Raw genomic sequence first — 19,643 nt, forward strand, 5'->3', positions numbered from 1 at the left:
TCTTGACTGGATACTGGTGTCAGACCCAAATAAAATTTCAGCAGCAGGTACACTTCCTTGCACAATTAGTGATCACGTACAAGCAAATGTACTTCGTAAAACCAACACAATACCTTCCCAGCAGCAATATAAACAAAGTAGAAACCAAAGCAACTTTAATCCCTTAACTTTTAATGAAATCCCGAGTAATATCAATTGGAATATACTAACTCCTGCCCCTTGATCAGGCTGTTGAGTTCAACTCCACATTCCTCAACATCTTAAACAAACTAGCCCCTGTAAGACAAAAAAAAAAAGTAAAAACTAAGCACACCATATGGCTCTCTAAAGCTACCAATCAAATCATGACTGTGAGGGACAAAATATGGAAAAAATGGCAAAAGTACAGGAATCCCACTCATCTCATAGAATTTAGACAACTTCATATTCAAGCTAAGTGCTTAGTCATATCTGACAGAAAAGAACATTATTTAATACTCCAAAAAGATTACAAACAAAATCCAAAGAAATTTTGGAACTCTGTCTCATCTATAATCAACCCTGACACCAAAAACATTCCCTGCCCATTTCCTGAGAATACTTCCAGTGAAATAGCCACCCACTTTAACTCACATTTCATCAAAACTATAGCCAAACTTACCACCACCTTTCACCAAACTAATTCTAATACCAACTTTCTTCCACAAACACATTCTTCTTAGTATATTGCCACTCCTTCCCCTCCTTCCTTCTCTTTCTCCCCCATACCAATCACCACTATAACTAAACTTCTCCTAAAACTGAAACCAAGCTCCATTGCCCCCAACAACTTATCCCCAGAATACCTCCAAATGTCAGCTAGATCCATTGCCTATCCAATAAGCATACTTCTCAATAGATCCTGCCAAGAGTCTTATCTTCCCACTATCTGGAAAAAAGCTCATATTTTTCCCCTCCACAAAGGTGGCAATAATACTGACATTTCTAATTTCTGATCCATAGCTATTCTGTCCCCACTCTCTAAAATCCTTGAAAAATGTATCCACTATCAACTTCTACACTATCTACTATCAAACCGGGTCCTCTCCCCAACTCGACATGGGTTCAGGCCAGGTCATAACACTACTACTGCTCTTATTTCCTTTATGGATGCAGTCAATCAAGCGAGAAACACTGGCAAATTTGTATCCTCACTCTTTCTCAACCTCTCAAAGGCTGTTGATACAGTCTCCCACACACTACTCCTCAGTAAACTCTCCACCCTAGGTATCTCTCCCTCAACTCTAAACTGGTTCACTAACTAACAGGTAGGCAACAATCTAGTAAATGGCTCAATCAATTTCTCTCTTCCCTGCACCATTTATGCTGGCTGCGACTCCTGGATTACCTTATAAATATTTGTATGTGACTGCTTATCACTAAAAATGTACAATATATTTCAATATATTTACTTGTATGTACCTTTAAACTGTGTTATCTGTACATATTATATAAGTATATCCATTCTACTCAGTTGTTTGCTTAATATCACTGCATTTTGCTAACACTTCTTGTATGTACTATTCATTTTGAATGTTATTTACGATTATACTAAAAACCTTGCGGAGCTTTTCTCCCTGAGCCTCCACTGAAAATGGGTTCCTTCAGCCCAGTGGATTTTCCCGGTAAAGAAATGGCAATAAATAAATTATCAAGTCCTGTCCCATCTTCAGATATAATGTTACAAAAAGTTTATTTCCTAATCAAAAGAAATGTTCTTACCTCTGGTGGTACAATTCATGAAGGCAAAATAACTTTGTCCCAGATTTCAAACCTTCCCAGAAAAGCTTCCTATTCATTCTGAATTCTCACCACATATCTTTTGCCAGTCATGTCTTTTCCTAGATCTGTTTCTTATTACTAATGTCTCCATCTCTGTGATATAAATTCACCTTCTCCATCTTCTTTATTTTATGTATTCTCATCTTCCTCTGTATTTAATCTGCTTAAAATTTCATTCCACAATACAGCTTTATATGCGTCTTCTTGCTGAACTAAATGTTTTGCTAAAAAAGAATTTCTGAATCCTCTCTAATCTCATTTTCCATAAGACAAACACTCGCTCCCTCTCTGCCATGAGACTTCATGTACACACAACTCCTCCCAGCTGTATATCTGCTAGGAATGAGAGTTGCGGATTGCAATACTGCTTGTTGTAATTAGTAAGGAAGTTCCTGATGCCCTGGTTCAATTTCCCCTAGCAGTATAAATAACCTCTCAAGGTCTCCCTTCAAAAAGCTACTAGCCCAGTGGGACTAACCTGGTCAACAAAGGATAAACAAAAAAAAAAAAAAAAGACACATTAGCTAATGGCTAATGTTTAGATTCAGTCAAGTCCAGAAAAATCCCTTTACCCAATCTTTGCTTTGGACAATTTCTTAGCCTGCCATTTGAAGATTTCCAATGTTCTATGAAGGAGACCACAAAATGAGACCTCCTCTGAGAGAAAAACAGAGGATGGTGTGTTCTTAGTATCAGATTCATAAAAGGAAAAGGGAGGGAGATATTTAGCCTACATAACACAATTCATTTGTATCAGAGTCAGAGGTACCAGAATCCTACTGAGATGGAAGGATCCTTTTTTTTTCATTTTTGAGATGGGACCCTAGAAACTGATGACAATTAAGAGGTAAACTGCCTTCATTTTCCAAAATTGGATAAAATCTTTGGCCTTCCTCAAAAGCTTCTGAAAGAAAGCCCAAGAAGCAGACAAGAGAAGGTTCACCTAATCCAGGTAATGGTAATGGTAAGCTGATGGATGTCTGTTTAAGCTTGACTGCTGCAAAAACATGTTGTTGAAACCAGTGCCCTTGGGCCTAGTTTCATCTGTCTCCGACAGATTATTAGATTCCTAATCTGATTTTTCTTTGGCTACTTCTCCTGGTACATTTTTTTTTTGGGGGGGGGGGTCTAGATTTGGCCATTGCCCTAACAGTCCAAGACTAGGTGTGTGCCTTTCCTCAGTGTCCCAGAGCAATTTAGCTCTGTGCTTGACTACTCTGGGATTGAAATGTGCATAATGGGGACAATTAGGCACATTGTGCTCCATACGTAAACAGAATACGTACTTGAATATGTACTTGCATACGTAAACACAATACGTACTTATTCTGAAAATCTTTGTGTATGAATTGTTTCCTACAGTCTTGTTCACAGCAATTCCCTATTTCCCATACTGACTCTTGTTCATAGGTATATACTAGGCTAGCTGGCATTGTGGGCCATTTTAAGCCTAGATAATTTCCCTTCCAAGGGTGAGGATAAACTCTGTAACTTCTGTTTGTAATGTAAAAACCTCAATCATTACACCTACTCTCAATCAATAAAATTCTTAACTTTTCCTTGCACAGAATCAGATTTCTAGTCCCGATAAAAGTTAAATAGACTAATGTACAATAAGCAAAATACAACAGATTAAACAAATTTCCCTAGCGGACTTCTTATCTGACCTCTGAAAGAAGGCTGAATCATCAGACTGACAACATAACAGCACAAACAGTTTTCTTGAAAGTGCATCAAGAAAGATCTGAAGATGGTGCCAGCTGTCATCCATCTTATACCACCATAATCTTGACATCTGTGTGGGATGGAGTCTGCTTGACCTGAATGAGGAAGGTACAGAGGTCTGGAAGTTGGGCCAGCCACTGAGTCTTCTGCAATCAGGAATTCCCAAGAGTCATTACTGCAACACTGAATATGATCTTCTTCTTCTTCTTTCGACTGTTCCCGTTAGGGGTTGCCACAGCAGATCACTTGTTTCCATTTCTTCCTGTCCTCTGCATCTTGCTCTGTCACACCAACCACCTGCATGTCCTCTCTCACCACATCCATAAACCTTATCTTAGGCCTTCCTCTTTTCCTGTTACCTGGTAGCTTCATCCTTAGCATCTTTTTTCCCAATATACTCAGCATCCCCTCCGCAGCACATGTCCAAACCAATGTAATCTTGCCTCTCTGGCTTTGTCTCCAAACCTTCCAACCTGGGCTGACCCTCTAATATACTTATTCCTAATCCTGTCCACGCTCGTCACACCCAGTGCAAATCTTAACATCTTTAATTCAGCCACATCCAGCTCAAACTCCTGTCTTTTTGTCAATGCCACTGTCTCCAACCCATATAACATAGCTGGTCTCACTATCCTCTTGTATACCTTCCCTTTCACTCTTACAGGTACTCGTCTGTCACAAATCACTCCTGACACTCTTCTCCACGCACTCCATCCTGCCTGTACTCTCTTCTTCACCTCTCTTCCACACTCACCGTTACTCTGAACTACTGACCCCAAGTATTTAAACTCATCCACCTTCGCCACCCTCTACTCCTTGCATCCTCATCATTCCTCTATCCTCCCTCTCAATCACACACATATATTCTTAGTCCTGCTGACCTTCATTCCTCTTCTCTCTAGAGCATATCTCCATCTCTCCAGAGTCTCCTCCACCTGTTCCCTACTCTCACTACAGATCACAATGTCATCTGCAAACATCATAGTCCACGGGGACTCCTGTCTGATCTCGTCTGTCAACCTGTCCATCACCATTGCAAATAAGAAAGGGCTCAGAGCTGATCTGAATATGATGATGATCATAAAGAAAGCTATACACTGAGCTTGTTATGGAGTCCTTAGGAAGACGGATCCACAGTACAGCAGCAGCTACATAGCTCATTAATAAAATAACAGCTCCCAGAAAAACTGATATGAAGAGCTTAAGACAGTCCATCAGATTTTGAAAAGCAAATACTAGGTTCCAAGGTATAAAGCAAAAGTTAAGACCAAACTCTAAATTTGTTACTCCCTTTAGGCCAGTTTCCTCTTTTCAGAAGAGACCTGAGGTGGTAGTCATACTGACTAGGAGAAAATAAGCCATGTCACCAGGGAACTTCTACTTTTTTTTTTTTTCAATAAGCGCCATGCAATCCAACATCCATCACCAGGGGGCAGATGGAGCTTTACTTCTCATACAAAGGATGGTACACTGATGAGTGTAACACTCCTTGTATACCACACTGCAGTGTCAGTACTGGAAAATTAATCCAAGTACCTGCTGGGGGATTAGAACCCACAGCCTTATGATCTTTCAGCATCAAAGGCAAGTGTGTTGGCTGTTGAGTCACTGACACTATGTTTCACAAAGTGCATTGCTGAATGCGCCCACAAAACTGTCATTTAAAGAGGCTATGTACTCACTGTGATTACCTGTATCTTAGACTCCCACCTCTGTTACAGTTACAAGAAATAATAACAAAAAAAGGTAAAATTAACCAGAAATGCACAGATCAGAACATACAGTTTAAATGTCAACTCCTTATTACGGGTTCTAGAAAATAGTCACTTTGGCCAGCTCAATGGTGAAGAGGCAGAGTGACCATCCACGTCACTGACAACTTGCGTTTGGGAACAGATGCAGGGTGTTGGTAGGGCTAAGTGGGAAAAATAGGATGAAGGAGCTGAAAGTCAGTCATCTTATCCTAGTTTTGGGAAAAAAACATGGGTGGCATCTGGTGGAGACCATGAACATGAAATTGTTGGCATTCAAATTTAATTTCATTTTTCAACATCTTCTATTCCTACCTCTTTTATGACCACTTCTACTTTGTTTTACATACCCCTCCTTTCTAAAATGCTTCTGACAGTCAGAGCAAGGATGTCATCTTTGACTTGATTTCATAGACATTCTAAGGCTGAGTCTTATGATCATTCATGTTTTGCCAGTACCTTTCCTCATGCTGCACCTCCTTCCTCCAAGAGGGACACAGAAGTCAATCACAGAGAACATTTCTGGCTACCCATCTAGTCATACAGGTTATGTTTAAAGGAAGATAGTACGTTCAGCTGATTAATATGAAGGGGAAGCTTGTTCCAGAGGTTTGGGAGACACTGTGTAATAAACTTATCCCTCCACCATGTTTTATGTATCTGTTTGTAAAGACTTAGGTCCCTGAATGTAGTTTTGGAAGAAATACTGGACTTGCAGAGATACAGGAGACCCAGGACAAATGATTTACTAATCATGTAGCAAGTGAGACACAGACCTCCCCTCAAAAGTCTGTACAACACTGAATACAGGGACAGAGCTTCAAGCCTCTTTTGACAGCTCAGGGAATTTAGGCCTGTAATGTTTTTGGTTAGGAACCTTTGGGGTCTTTGTAATTATTTTACGTGGCTAGAGACAGAAATATCAAAAAGGCACTGTCCTTGATAATTTGTCTGATGTGTGCTGGGTGTAAGTGAATGATTACTTCTTTATGATAACTTGTCTGATGAATGCTGGCTGTAAGGGAATGATTACCTTGAAGATGCTCCTTTACCAATTAGCTTTGCTAAATAAAATAATTTCCTGACAACTAGTGTTACTTGATGGTAAAAAGAAGAGCTTCATCAACCCGAGTTCCTAGGTCCCTGAATATATTTTCATTTTGTAGTGGTGTGCTGCCTATATAACAAGGCGAGTAAACTTTTTATAATTTACTATGAGCCCCTTTTAGTGCATCAAAAGAAAACTGGGGAGTTCATTCTGGAGGGTGTGTGTGTTTCAGAGAGTGACAAAACATCAATCCCCAATTTGCAGTCACCTCAAAACTTTGTTAGCCACATGTCTTGGCTTTCTAGTTGGAGATCTGAAAAGTAAATGCCGAAATGCAGCTGTCACAAAACTGAACCCTGAGGGACACCACTGCACACTTGTACTTTCTGATGAGGCAACTGCAACTTCTACTGTGTGGGTTTTGTCTTTTAAGTACTCTGCTGTCCATCTTACCACATATGGGCCAATTTGTGAAGTATTTAGTTTCTGTATGATAGCAGCATGTGGAATGGTGGCTAAGGCTTAGGAAGGCCAAGATATGCCATGTGTACTCTACTCTACAGACACTTTTTACAGGTTCTGTAATCCTTTTGAAGTTTACTAGCATCAACAGAGAGAATCTATGCTTCATAAAGTCAAACTGTTAAAGAGTCATATCTAACATGATTCTTTGATATTGTGTTTTATTGGGTCAGTTATACCACCTTCCATGGCTCTGCAAATGAGGCTTGTAAGGCTGATAGACTGGTTAAGTGCAAAACAGTAAATGCTCTGTAATATTTACTACACAAGAGAGTCAGTGTTACTCAGTTTATCTTCAAAAAACTGTAAAAGCAGATCTCAGGCATACTACATGAATTAAAACATCATTAAACCTTCTGTAAACTCATTTCATCCTTTCCAAAACACTGTTCTGGATGCAGAACAATTTATACTCTATGCAAGGTGCAGCAATGAATGTGCAAACATTATCGGAACGTGTACTGTTTCAAATAGCTGGCTATGCTGGTAGAATATAGATAAAAAACTGTTCAAACATACCAAAGGTAACTCTCTGTCTCTGTATCTGTTAGTGTGTGGGTATATTAGACTCACTTTTTGTGTGTGCAGACATTAAAAGCTTACATAATGTGTGTGTATGTGTGTGCGCGTATATGTAAAATATCAAACGTAAAAAAATATATATATATATGTATATGATAATAGTAAAACAAATGCAAAGCAATTTATCAGCTCAATATCTAGCCAATAATTCCCTTCAAAATGGGTGTTAATTGAGAAAACAACAGACCATCCAGGGACCCCCTGGAAAGTCCTATTATCTCCCCAGTAACGACAACCCTGTTGGGCATTATTGCTTGCTTAACAATCTGGATTTTTAGCAGTTTCTGTAGTCTTTCTCATCTATTTTAATATGCCTGTCCATTTCTATTAAATCAAGTAGCTTTTCTCTTAGATCATTCTCTTTTTGGTTGACAGAATCCTTTTTGTCCTCTGTATCCTGTTCTTTCCCCTGTTTAATTTTAACTAGGCTTTCAAACCAATAAGGTTCTAAAATTCTGCTTTGTGGTATACCTTAGTAAAAGTGTTCTGCTCTTTCTCTTGTATCAATTCCTGAGGATGTATTGATTCATCACATTGTTATATTGCTACATCAGCGTTTTCACATTAAGTTCTCATTCCTGAATTGGTCAATCACTTCAGTTTCAGTTTGTTGCATCTACGTGTCACTAAACTGTTTCTTTCTCAAAATAAAATCCACTTTTGTGTGATTTCCTTCTTTGTATAGTTTGTCTGGGTGCATTTGCTTACATATGTCTTCAAATATTTTTGAAGATGCAATTGGTGTAGTGGTTAATGCAGCTGTCTTTTCTATATAAACACAGCTCCACATCAGACATTTTTTCTTTCCCAATTCCATTCTTCATGTTTTTTGTTCTTTTTCTTGTGGCATTTTCTCAGCTGCATCTTTTTTCACAGGTGGACTAATGTTTCATGTTTTTTTATCTGCATTGTTTTGATATGACCGGCTCTATTTGTGATTTTTAATTTCTGTCTGTAACTCTTGACAGTTTTTCTGATGAAAGTGTTTTTCTTCTCTAATTTCTCTACTACTCTTTTCCTATATCCCTGCTGTAGAAATCATGGGCTTGTTGCATAAAAGAAAACATCTATTTTATTCCTAATTAGTATGACTTTGTGAAACGTAAAGTTAAAAAATGTCAATTAGCCTACACAGCAGTTCATATAAATGTTTTGCGAACAGATTAGGGGATGAGAAGGGTGGTCGTCCTTTCATGCTATTCTAAGTATCTTCAAAAGAAAACTGCTCTTTTCCATTTCTACACAGAAATCCAGCATTAATCTGATTCATGAATATCTCAGAAGGGACATGTGTATTGTCCATTAATCTTGAGTCTGCACTGCAGGACTAGTCACATCACTGACCAATGAAACAGAGCATCATCTAGTGCAGGACATCTCTGCAGACCTCAAGACAATTGGGAAGTCTTTCTCAACTTCAATCATTTGAGGGAGGGACAGATAGTTAAACCGTCATCTGCCAAGAAAAGAACCTCTGTAACACATCCCTGAATACATCTGCCTAAACATAACCCCTGTAACACATCCCTGCATAAAGAAATTGGGGGCATTTCATAACTACTACATATTAAAACAGCTTTACATAAAATGATTCTAGCTAAACCAAAATAAATATAATCTGGTTTGACAAATTATGACAGACTCAAGTAACATCTTTATCTGAAATATTACCACATATAACGTCAACAATTACTTACTTAAATGCCCCTGTTAATTGTTTTAAAAAAGAAGGAAAATACTGGCAACAAACACAACACACCATTCTTGCAGGCAATGGTACAGAAAAGCATGCATACTTTACAAACCACTGGGGAGCTTTGAAATCATGCATGTAACAGAACAGGAAACTGAGAAACACTTCAGAAGACTTACTAACTGTTTTAGATCCTTGTGGAAGAGAGGCACCGCAGACAGATTTGTTAGAAGTCTGACGTTTAGACGGGTCAAGAGTGACCCTAAAATACAGAAAGAAGGAAAACAGCTGATAAAAAAAGAAAAACAGTAATACATGTTCTTAAGTTTTAAGCATGCAGAGAGCCAGACAGCTGAAAAACTTGCTCCTCGTGGTCAAACATCTCTACTTGTACATTTCTGATAACACTGTCAGTCTGATTCTGCTAGGCTTTGAAAACTGCACAGAAAACTGTGTCGACTTTGATGGAATATGAGGCTGGTACTGGATGTATCTACTTTTACAGCAGTGATGATCCTAGTAGGTAACACTATACGGCTGTGAAAAGCTATTGCAATAACTCTTAAGGCAGGATGCATATCTACTGTTAGTGGATGAAGATATACTTAACAGACAAGGTATTACTACAGAAGAGAGATGTAACTGACATTTCTCACTACAAATGGGGACATCATTACCTGTATTGCTAAACAATGTAAAGGCATTAAACCAGTGTCAATGTATGACAAAAAAAGGTACTGTGGGAAAACTCATTTTACTGGCATGACTATACTTTATGATAGGCTTGTACGGTTAGTTCTGCTACAGTGAATCCTGGGAAGTACCCAACGTATTTTGGTATGTCATGAAAGTACAACACCTAAAATATATTGGGATAACACATAACTGAAGTACTTAACATCTGAAAAAGAAATAATTACTTTACGAACAGTCCAGTCTATGAAAACTAATGACCTGGTCACCAGGTGATTTCTACAGATTTACTGTTCTCTGAACCATGTTCATTTACAAATTTTTTCACTTAATATTTTATTTTATAAAGGTTATCAGTAAGTCCCTGCCTCACCTGGCTCTGGTCACATACTTGCAGTAATGTCATTCCCTGATTAACACACTCATCATCCTGCTGTCCCAACTTGTCACAAGACAGACCACATAATGAGCCATAGTGTGCAGTACATGGACTCCACAGACCCTTCCAGGAATGGAGCCTTTGATACCTTATAGAATGCACCATGAATGAGAAGGGAAACAAGAGGAAGTTCAGGAGGTAATTGTGAGGTGCAGGGATGTCACCAATGTGACTTGGCTGGAGATGAGAAGCCATTCTCCCAGTCCATTTTCACTGTTCTCCTCGTTACTCACTTCATATATCAGCTAAACCCTACCCACCTCATCGGAGTAATACCTATCCAAACCCTTCCCAGTGGAAAGACTTTTCACAGGCACTCAAAGCTATCCATCCATCTGTAGTCAGTCCCCCAGTGGCAAAGATCCAGCAAATCTGGCAACATCCAAATGTGATCCCCTGCACTGGCCACTTCACCACAGATACGACTACGTTGTGGGAAGAGTGACATAAGACATGCAGCATTCCAGTATAAAGATAATGCTGTCATTTATCCTGCACTATCTGCTACAGGCAGCTGTTCCCAAATCTAAGCCTATTTTATAAACGTGGAAAAAGGGCTGATTGACACCTGCCTCAAACATAACCTTACCAAAACTAAAGCAAGTCCTTTAAGGAAACAAAGTATGGTGAAAAGCAACCTGGTAGGTACTACTGTGCATTCCTAATCATTTTGGGACAGCTGCTGCGGTTTTCCTTGAACTGCAATACATCAGCTACCTGTTGTTAAAGGAAACAAACACCACACAGGTTAAAAGTTCTGGTACTGAGCTCCATACATTAGATAGATCTGTTCGATATATCAGGTATGAAATCAGTCATTAAAAGGGGCAGAACTATAATACTATACATGTCTGCAATGTCAATTACTCCTTCTCTGCAAGGATTTACGAAACTGCAAACCCAAATTCCATCATAATGTCAAATCTGTCAAGGCAGCACACTTCCTATGCCTAGCTCTGAAGCCCTCACTATGTTATACTGGGTGCACTTCAAACTAGAAGGTACTAAAGTGTGGCATGTCAGCTGAGTCTGTTTACAGTTCTGGTCAGCACTTTATTTCTCCATTCAAGTGTAGTGCTGATAAAATCTGGTCTGATGTCTGTTTAACAAGCAGCACAACTACACACAACAACTTATGTCCTTTACTGCTTTAGCGCTCTCTTTCTCTACACAAACCTATACCGAATATTCATACCACACACATATACGCATGTACACGCACACAGAAACCTGTGACATTTTACTTAGAATGAATGTGTACAGGTAATAAGTGCTTAATTGACAACCAAGGTAATATAACTAACTGTAGTGATGCATTCACTGAAAAAACTGTAAAAGGAATTTGGAAAGTTTTGAAAGAAAAATTATTTGAATGCAAAAAATAAAGAAAATGTTTAAAGTCAGAATCTAAGCACACAACATCAAAACATATTTCCATAAAAATAAGATATTTGTTAAAGTGACAGATAAAAATATAAGAAATAGAAAAGGGGTTGAACTACAAAATTGGAAACTGAAATAAACAAGCTGGACAAATTAAACACAGTGTGAGACGAGATCAAAAGAAATCTGAAGAAAATTTACATAAAGACATTATGCGTAATAGGAACCATTTTATACGTACAAAAGTTAAGGAAAGAATAAAGACATACAAGTTGATAAACCATGTAGATTCTAAAATGTATTCTCAGACACAACAGATTATAGACATATTTACAAAATTTTATGCAAAAACGTTTGACTCCACAAAGGGGATGATACATTTTCCAAGTGACTTTGGGTAACCTCAGATAACTGAAATCAAATTAGATTATACGGAAAAAGAACTATTTTAACTAGATCCAAACAAATCAGTAATTATGACCAGAGAACACCTCATCAAGAACTTACTGTACCATTATATATATTATTTACTAGGTCGTGTAAATATGGGGATATTCCTCAAGATAGGAGACATGCCCTTGTTAAACCTTTATTTTAAGGAAATGGGAGTGGGACAAACCCAGCATCATACAAACCCTTAAGTTTACTTTTGTGTTTTGGAAAAATAATGGAGAAGTTAATATTGGATAAGTTATTGTCAGAACTGCAATAGCTGGGACTTGAAACCACATATGAGCATGCATATGTTTAAGATCCATCACCACCTGGAACATGATGTTCTATAACAATATAGCAGCAGCTATAAATGAAAAATTGCACTACAGTGTCATTTATATAGATTTAACTTCAACATTTGACAGGGTCATATACAAAAAACTGATCAACACATTGGAATAACTAGGTAATGGTGTACTCTTGATAACATGGACAGATTCATGGCTTCCAAATAGGACATGTGTAACTTTCAGATCTATCTTTTTCATCTGAAGTGTTCTACAATCAGAATGCAGATGACTTGAATTTCCCCATATCTGCAAAACAACTTGACTAAATTGACCGTTTCGGCACATGAGAATAATTTGCTGATAAATACATCAAAAGCAAGGCATGTGAGATTTTGGAAACAAATTGAAAGGAGAATATTTAACAGTGACTGAAACTATAGATTAATTTAATTACCTGGGTATATGGATAGATCTAGCTTTGAGTTTTTCTAATCATATCAACCAACCCAGCCACTGGGGATGCACAAGCCAGTGCATTTCTTTGTGCTGGTCCCAAGCCCAGATAAATGGGGAGGGTTGCGTCAGGAAGGGTATCCGGCATAAAATTTTGCCAAATCATACATGCAGAAAACTGTACAGAAATTCATACTGGATCGGTCGAGGCCCGGGTTAACAACGACCGCCACCAGTACTGTTGGCCAACAGGGTGCTGGCGGAAATTGGGCTACTGTTGGCAGAAGGAGGAGAAGAGGCTGAAGGCAGGTAAAGGCTAGGACTGTGATAGTGTGGGTCAGAACTTTGAATGTTGGCAGTATGACTGGTATAGGGACAGAGCTAGCCGATATGATGGACCGAAGGACGGTCGGTATATTGTGTGTGCAAGAGACCAGATGGAAGGGGAGCAAGGCTAGGTGTATCGGAGGCGGTTTCAAATTGTTTTATCATGGTGTGGATGGGAGGAGAAATGGCGTAGGCATTATCCTGAAGGAACAGTATGCTAAGAGTGTTTTGGAGGTGAAAAGAGTGTCGGATAGAGTGATGTTTATGAAGCTAGAAATTGATGGTGTAATGATGAATGTTGTTAGTGCATATGCTCCACAAGTTGGGTGTGCAAAGGATGAGAAAGAAAAATTTTGGAATTAGTTGGATGAAGTTGTGATGACTGTACCCAAGGGTGAGAGACTGGTGATTGGAGCAGATTTCAATGGGCATGTTGGTGAAGGGAACAGAGGGGATGAGGAAGTGATGGGTAGGTATGGTGTTAAGCAAAGGAATGCAGAAGGTCAGATGGTAGTGGATTTTGCGAAAAGGATGGACATGGCTGTGATGAATACGTATTTTAACAAGAGGGAGCATAGGGTGACATACAAGAGTGGAGGAAGATGCACACAGGTGGATTATATCTTATGTAGAAGGGCCAATCTGAAGGAGATTGGAGACTGTAAAGTGGTGGCGGGGGAAAGTGTAGTTAGGCAGCATAGGATAGTGGTTTGTAGGATGACATTGGTGATCAAGAAGAGGAGGATGAGTGTGAGGGCAGCACCAAGGATCAAATGGTGGAAATTGAAAAAGGGTAATTGTGAGGTGATGTTCAGGGAAAAGTTAAGACAGGCACTGGGTGGCAGTGAAGAGTTACCAAATAGCTGGGTAACTACAGCAGAGCTAGTAAGAGAGATGGCTAGAAGGGTGCTTGGTGTGACATCTGGAAAGGGGAAGGAGGACAAGGAGACCTGGTGGTGGAATGAAGAAGTACAGGAGAGTATACAGAGAAAGAGGTTGGCGAAGAAGAAGTGGGATTGTCAAAGAGATGAAGAAAGTAGACAACAGTATAAGGAGATGAGGTGCATGGCAGAGAGAGAGGTGGCGAAGGCTAAGGCGTATGAAGAGTTGTATAAAAGGTTGGACACTAAGGAGGGAGAAAAGAACATGTACCGATTGGCTAGACAGAGGGACCGAGCTAGTAAAGATGTGCAGCAGGTAAGGGTGATAAAGGATAATGAGGGAAACATACTCACAAGCGAGGAGAGTGTGTTGAGCTGATGGAAAGAGTACTTTGAGGGGTTGATGAATGAAGAGAATGAGAGGGAGAGAAGGTTGGATGATGTGCAGATAGTGAATCATGAAGTGCAGTAGATTAGCAAGGAAGAAGTAAGGCTAGCTATAAAGAGGATGAAGAACGGAAAGGTTGCTGGTCCAGATGACAAACCTGTGGAAGCATGGAGGTGTTTAGGTGAAATGGTAGTGGAGTTTTTAACTAGATTGTTTAATGAAATCTTGGAAAGTGAGAGGATGCCTGAGGAATGGAGAAAAAGTGTTTTGGTACCGATTTTTAAGAATAAGGGTGATGTGCAGAGCTGAAAAACACACAAAGTTCACTCTGGAGACCAAATAAGGGTATGAGACCCAAACAATACGATCCTGAATATGGTTCAGTATAACAAACTAAACGTGACCATAGGATAAAATAGGAAATAATTTAATAACGCTTGTAACAACAAAAATGCGTTTTCGAAAGTCTTCCTCAGAAAAAACACAATATCACAATACAACAAATTGAAAAACACACACACCTTATATACATCAATCAATTAGCAAATCAATTTAATTATTACTAAATTAGTTGAAATAAAACCTCGTTCAAAAATTGTTTTCAAAATTTTAAAATGTAAATATATTAAAAATAATTAAATACTTTATCCTAATACTCAATTCTTTGAATGAAAATGTATTTAAAATGGATTAAAAGTGGGAAAAAATGTATTATTTTATTTAAATAAGGACTTTTAATAGATATTGTCTTGGTGAAACACTGGATGTTAACAGTTGAAATTAATGTAGTACTACCACCATCTAGTGGCCATAGGGAAATTTACAACTTGGCAGCTCTTAACTTTAACACTGGAATAATTGATAGCATCTCATTCAAACCCGGTTCTTTAGTAGCGTCCAGTGTTATCTGCCAAAAAAGTTCCCTATATTCAAGTTTAGTTTCCCACATGCCACCCCTAACTTCCTTTGGTACAACCTCTAATACAAAAAAGTAAAAAACAGAATCTTTGCAAATTTGGGTATGACGAACAGTGCATTATTTACATTGTTTCTTTTTAATTTCATAGGCATGTTCATATATTCTGGATTTTAACTTCCTTTCTGTTTTTCCCACATAGAAGGAAAAACAGGAGTGGCATGTGGCAATATATACAACCCCTGACGTATTACAATTGGCAAATTTGGAAGAGGAAATGGTCCTTTTTCTACTGGGAATAAAAATACTAACATTGTTTTGAATGTATTGGCATTGGGAGCAAGAACCACATTTGTAAGTACCTGTTTTGTGTGATTCATTGTTAATATAAGTGGCTCCCCCGAACTCAAAAATATTTTTGAGATTCATGTCCCTTCGATATATAAATTTTAATGGTTGATTTTTTATATATTCAAGTTCAGTAAAATCCCTAAACCTATCCCATTCCTTACTAATGGTGGTTTTAAGTACCGCTGCATCTCCAGTGTAGTCCATAATGAATGCATTTGAAAAACTGTAAGCATCGCCAGACTCCTTTGGATGAATTGTAATGTCTGGACTATCCTGTCCTAGGATGGGGGCAAATCTCCCTTTTCTACCTTCTAGAACCACCTTGTGTATTTCATCTATTAAATAGCAAGGATACCCCCTTTCTTGAAACATATTGATTATGAATTGACAATCCTTATGAAAGTCTTGATCCTCGGAGGTCATCCTACTGGTCCTAATTAATTGCCCCTTAAGAATGTTCCTTTTTTGACTAAAGGGGTGCCCACTTGAAAAATGCAGATAGGAATTTGAAAATGTAGGTTTCCTGTGTATCTTGGAAATAAAGTGGTGGTCACTTTTGCTAAGTAAAACATCCAAATAAATACATTCATCAAAATCAACCTTGACTGTGAAATCTAAAAAACTTGTTGTGCTTTTAATATATTCCAAAAATTGATAGAATCTTTCCAATGTATCAGTCCAAAAAATGACTATGTCATCTAAAAAACGTTTGTAAAAAACCCAGCAGTTGACAAATTCACTTGGATTAATGAATAAATTCTCCCACCATGAAAGAATAATATTGGCATAAGTGGGGGAGCATTTAGCTCCCATAGCCACTCCCTTTTCTTGCCGAAAAAATTCTCCCTGGAAGAACATGAAATTGTTTTTTAAAATAACTTCCATCAAGAGGAGGCAAGTTCTAAATTCATCAGTTGTAAAACCTCTGTAATGTGCCATACTTTCTTCTAACCACAATAGACCAATGTCGTGGGGAATAGATCCAAATAGGTCCACGATATCCAAGGTAATAAATATTATATTGTTTGAAAAGAGGTGTGCTTTTACTTGTCTCAGAAAATCCCAGGAATCTTTTAAAACTGTACTGCCCTGGTTGGATAATTCTTTTAATTTAATATCCACATATTTGGCCAAGGGGGTGGTAATAGAACCTTCCGAAGCTACTATAAGTCTCAAAGGAGGGTCATTTGGATCTTTATGTACTTTCGGAATGCCAAATACTGAGGGAACCCTGGGACTCTGGGTGGTAAGAAAATTAAAGGTGTCCAAGTCAATAGAACCCTCAAGTAGTAAGTCATTAATTAACAAATTGATTTTGGCTTTGGAAATGTTGATTTCATTAATAGAGGCTCTGGTATAGTTGGTAGTATTTTGTAAACATTCCTTCATTTTGGACTCATATATAATGGCGTCCATTAAAACTGCACCTCCTCCCTTGTCCGGTTGCATAATACGGATAGTTTTATTACCTTTCAATTTTTCTAATAAATGAATCTCATTTTTTGGTAGATTTGAGTACACTCGATGTACCCCCACAGTTTTCCTGATTTCATTTTCCATCACTTTTTCTAAATTCCTTAACTGGGGATGAAGGGGAGGATTGAAAACACTCTTTTTCCTTATCTGTGAATGTGTGTTGGCATTACTACAGGTTCCTTCAAACATAAGCCCCAAATTCTGTTTCCTTAAAAAAAGCTTTAAATCAACTATGGCCCTAGGAATACTGGCTTTCCTTAGGGGAATAAACTTGAAACCTCTTACAAAAAGTTCAAAAAGTTCCGGTATAACTTCCAAGGAACTATAATTGAAAATCTTGTATTGGTTAAATTCAAAAATATTGCCATTTTGTTTTATTACATTTTGGCAGTGGACTAGTTCCTGAATTTCCCCCTGTATGGATGAACTGGGTAAGGATGGTATGCTGGGTTCCGATTCCGTAATCTGTCTGACCTGCGTAGAGGGGGTACATATTCTAAAGGGATTTCCCTTGTAACATCTTCACCATTGTCATTCTCAAACCCTACATCAGCTTCCAAATCGATGTAAGTATTGTCCTCATTAATTTTTGCTGAATCTCCCCTGTAATTAAAGTATGGTCTAGGTTTAGGGTAAGCTGTCCCCTGACTGTAGGCTTTGATATCCCTCTCTAATTTCTGGGCCTTTCTTTTCATGTTTTTAATGCATTCATTTTCAATTTGGGAGAAAATACTATTGTATAAACATTTTTCTGTTTCAATGGAAAACAACAAGTCATTGGTAATATCATTATTAACATTGTTAATCTTGGTAACCAAGTGAGCCCTGATCCTATCATTTTCAGCAATAATTGCCCTAGCTATATCCAAGCCACATTTGTCAAAAATATTGATTAATTCCTTGTGAAAGGTAGAACCTTCCTCAACCCTATTAGGATACTTACTGACACGTAAGCCCTTAGGTACTATACCTTTGTTTATGCATTCCTTTAAAAAAGTGGAATCACATGCTAACCTTTCGTATTTGTCCAAATAAAAATATAACAAATCCAAATTGTCCTTATAGCTTTTGGTTTCTGTAGGAGAGTGATCAGAAACCGCTCCACAACAATGCATGCTAAATTCCTTGTCCAAAAAAGTTTTTAAATCAATTGGTTTAGTAGGTTTAACAGAATGAACAAAGTCACCTTGTTTGCGTGTAACACGCTGTTCGCACTGCCCACGTTGTTCTTTAGGAAGAGTAGAATTGCCATTGCACATAGTTCCCTGGTTAATAGAACCAGAACGTAGAAGAAGAGGAAACTCTTCAAAATTATTAATAGAAGTGGACATTGGAGCTCGTACATCCCCGTTTGAACATTCTGTAGAAGCCGGAAGTACATTACCTCCGGTTGAACAACCAGTGTGAACTTCCTTGTTGGATGTACGTTGTCCGTTGGGTAAAAAGGAATGCTGTGAAGCCAAGGACACAATGGAAACACAAGCCGGAGTTAGGAGCTCCACTAGTTGGGAAAGTTGTCCGATAACTTTCCTTAGTTCGCCCTTCTCATTATAATTAGAGTCATTGTGGGTCTCTGCCCCTGGTGCCTCCGCCATCTCCAAACGTTACACAAAACCAAATGAGGAGAGATGAAAAGAGTGAACAACCGTCACTGAAAAACACACAAAGTTCACTCCGGAGACCAAATAAGGGTATGAGACCCAAACAATACGATCCTGGATATGGTTCAGTATAACAAACTAAACGTGACCATAGGATAAAATAGGAAATAATTTAATAACGCTTGTAGCAACAAAAATGCGTTTTCGAAAGTCTTCCTCAGAAAAAACACAATATCACAATACAACAAATTGAAAAACACACACACCTTATATACATCAATCAATTAGCAAATCAATTTAATTATTACTAAATTAGTTGAAATAAAACCTCGTTCAAAAATTGTTTTCAAAATTTTAAAATGTAAATATATTAAAAATAATTAAATACTTTATCCTAATACTCAATTCTTTGAATGAAAATGTATTTAAAATGGATTAAAAGTGGGAAAAAATGTATTATTTTATTTAAATAAGGACTTTTAATAGATATTGTCTTGGTGAAACACTGGATGTTAACAGTTGAAATTAATGTAGTACTACCACCATCTAGTGGCCATAGGGAAATTTACAACTTGGCAGCTCTTAACTTTAACACTGGAATAATTGATAGCATCTCATTCAAACCCGGTTCTTTAGTAGCGTCCAGTGTTATCTGCCAAAAAAGTTCCCTATATTCAAGTTTAGTTTCCCACATGCCCCTATATTCAAGTTTAGTTTCCCACATGATGTACGAGCTCCAATGTCCACTTCTATTAATGATTTTGAAGAGTTTCCTCTTCTTCTACGTTCTGGTTCTATTAACCAGGGAACTATGTGCAATGGCAATTCTACTCTTCCTAAAGAACAACGTGGGCAGCGCGAACAGCGTGTTACACGCAAACAAGGTGAC

General features: G+C 38.1%; 1 protein-coding gene across 1 annotated transcript in view; it reads right to left on the reverse strand.

Annotated features, from left to right (window-relative positions):
* Positions 1–19,643, reverse strand: part of MARK4 (microtubule affinity regulating kinase 4) — a 3,074,992-nt gene that overhangs the window by 949,024 nt on the left and 2,106,325 nt on the right. Inside the window, exon 16 of the mRNA XM_044080464.1 lies at positions 9,301–9,383. Within this exon, the coding sequence (XP_043936399.1) occupies positions 9,301–9,383 (83 nt within the window). The remainder of the gene's footprint in view (positions 1–9,300; positions 9,384–19,643) is intronic.

This window comes from Protopterus annectens, chromosome 1.part0, assembly GCF_019279795.1.
Source record: "Protopterus annectens isolate FY-2018-M chromosome 1.part0, PAN1.0, whole genome shotgun sequence".
Classification (NCBI taxonomy): Eukaryota; Metazoa; Chordata; order Ceratodontiformes; family Protopteridae; genus Protopterus; species Protopterus annectens.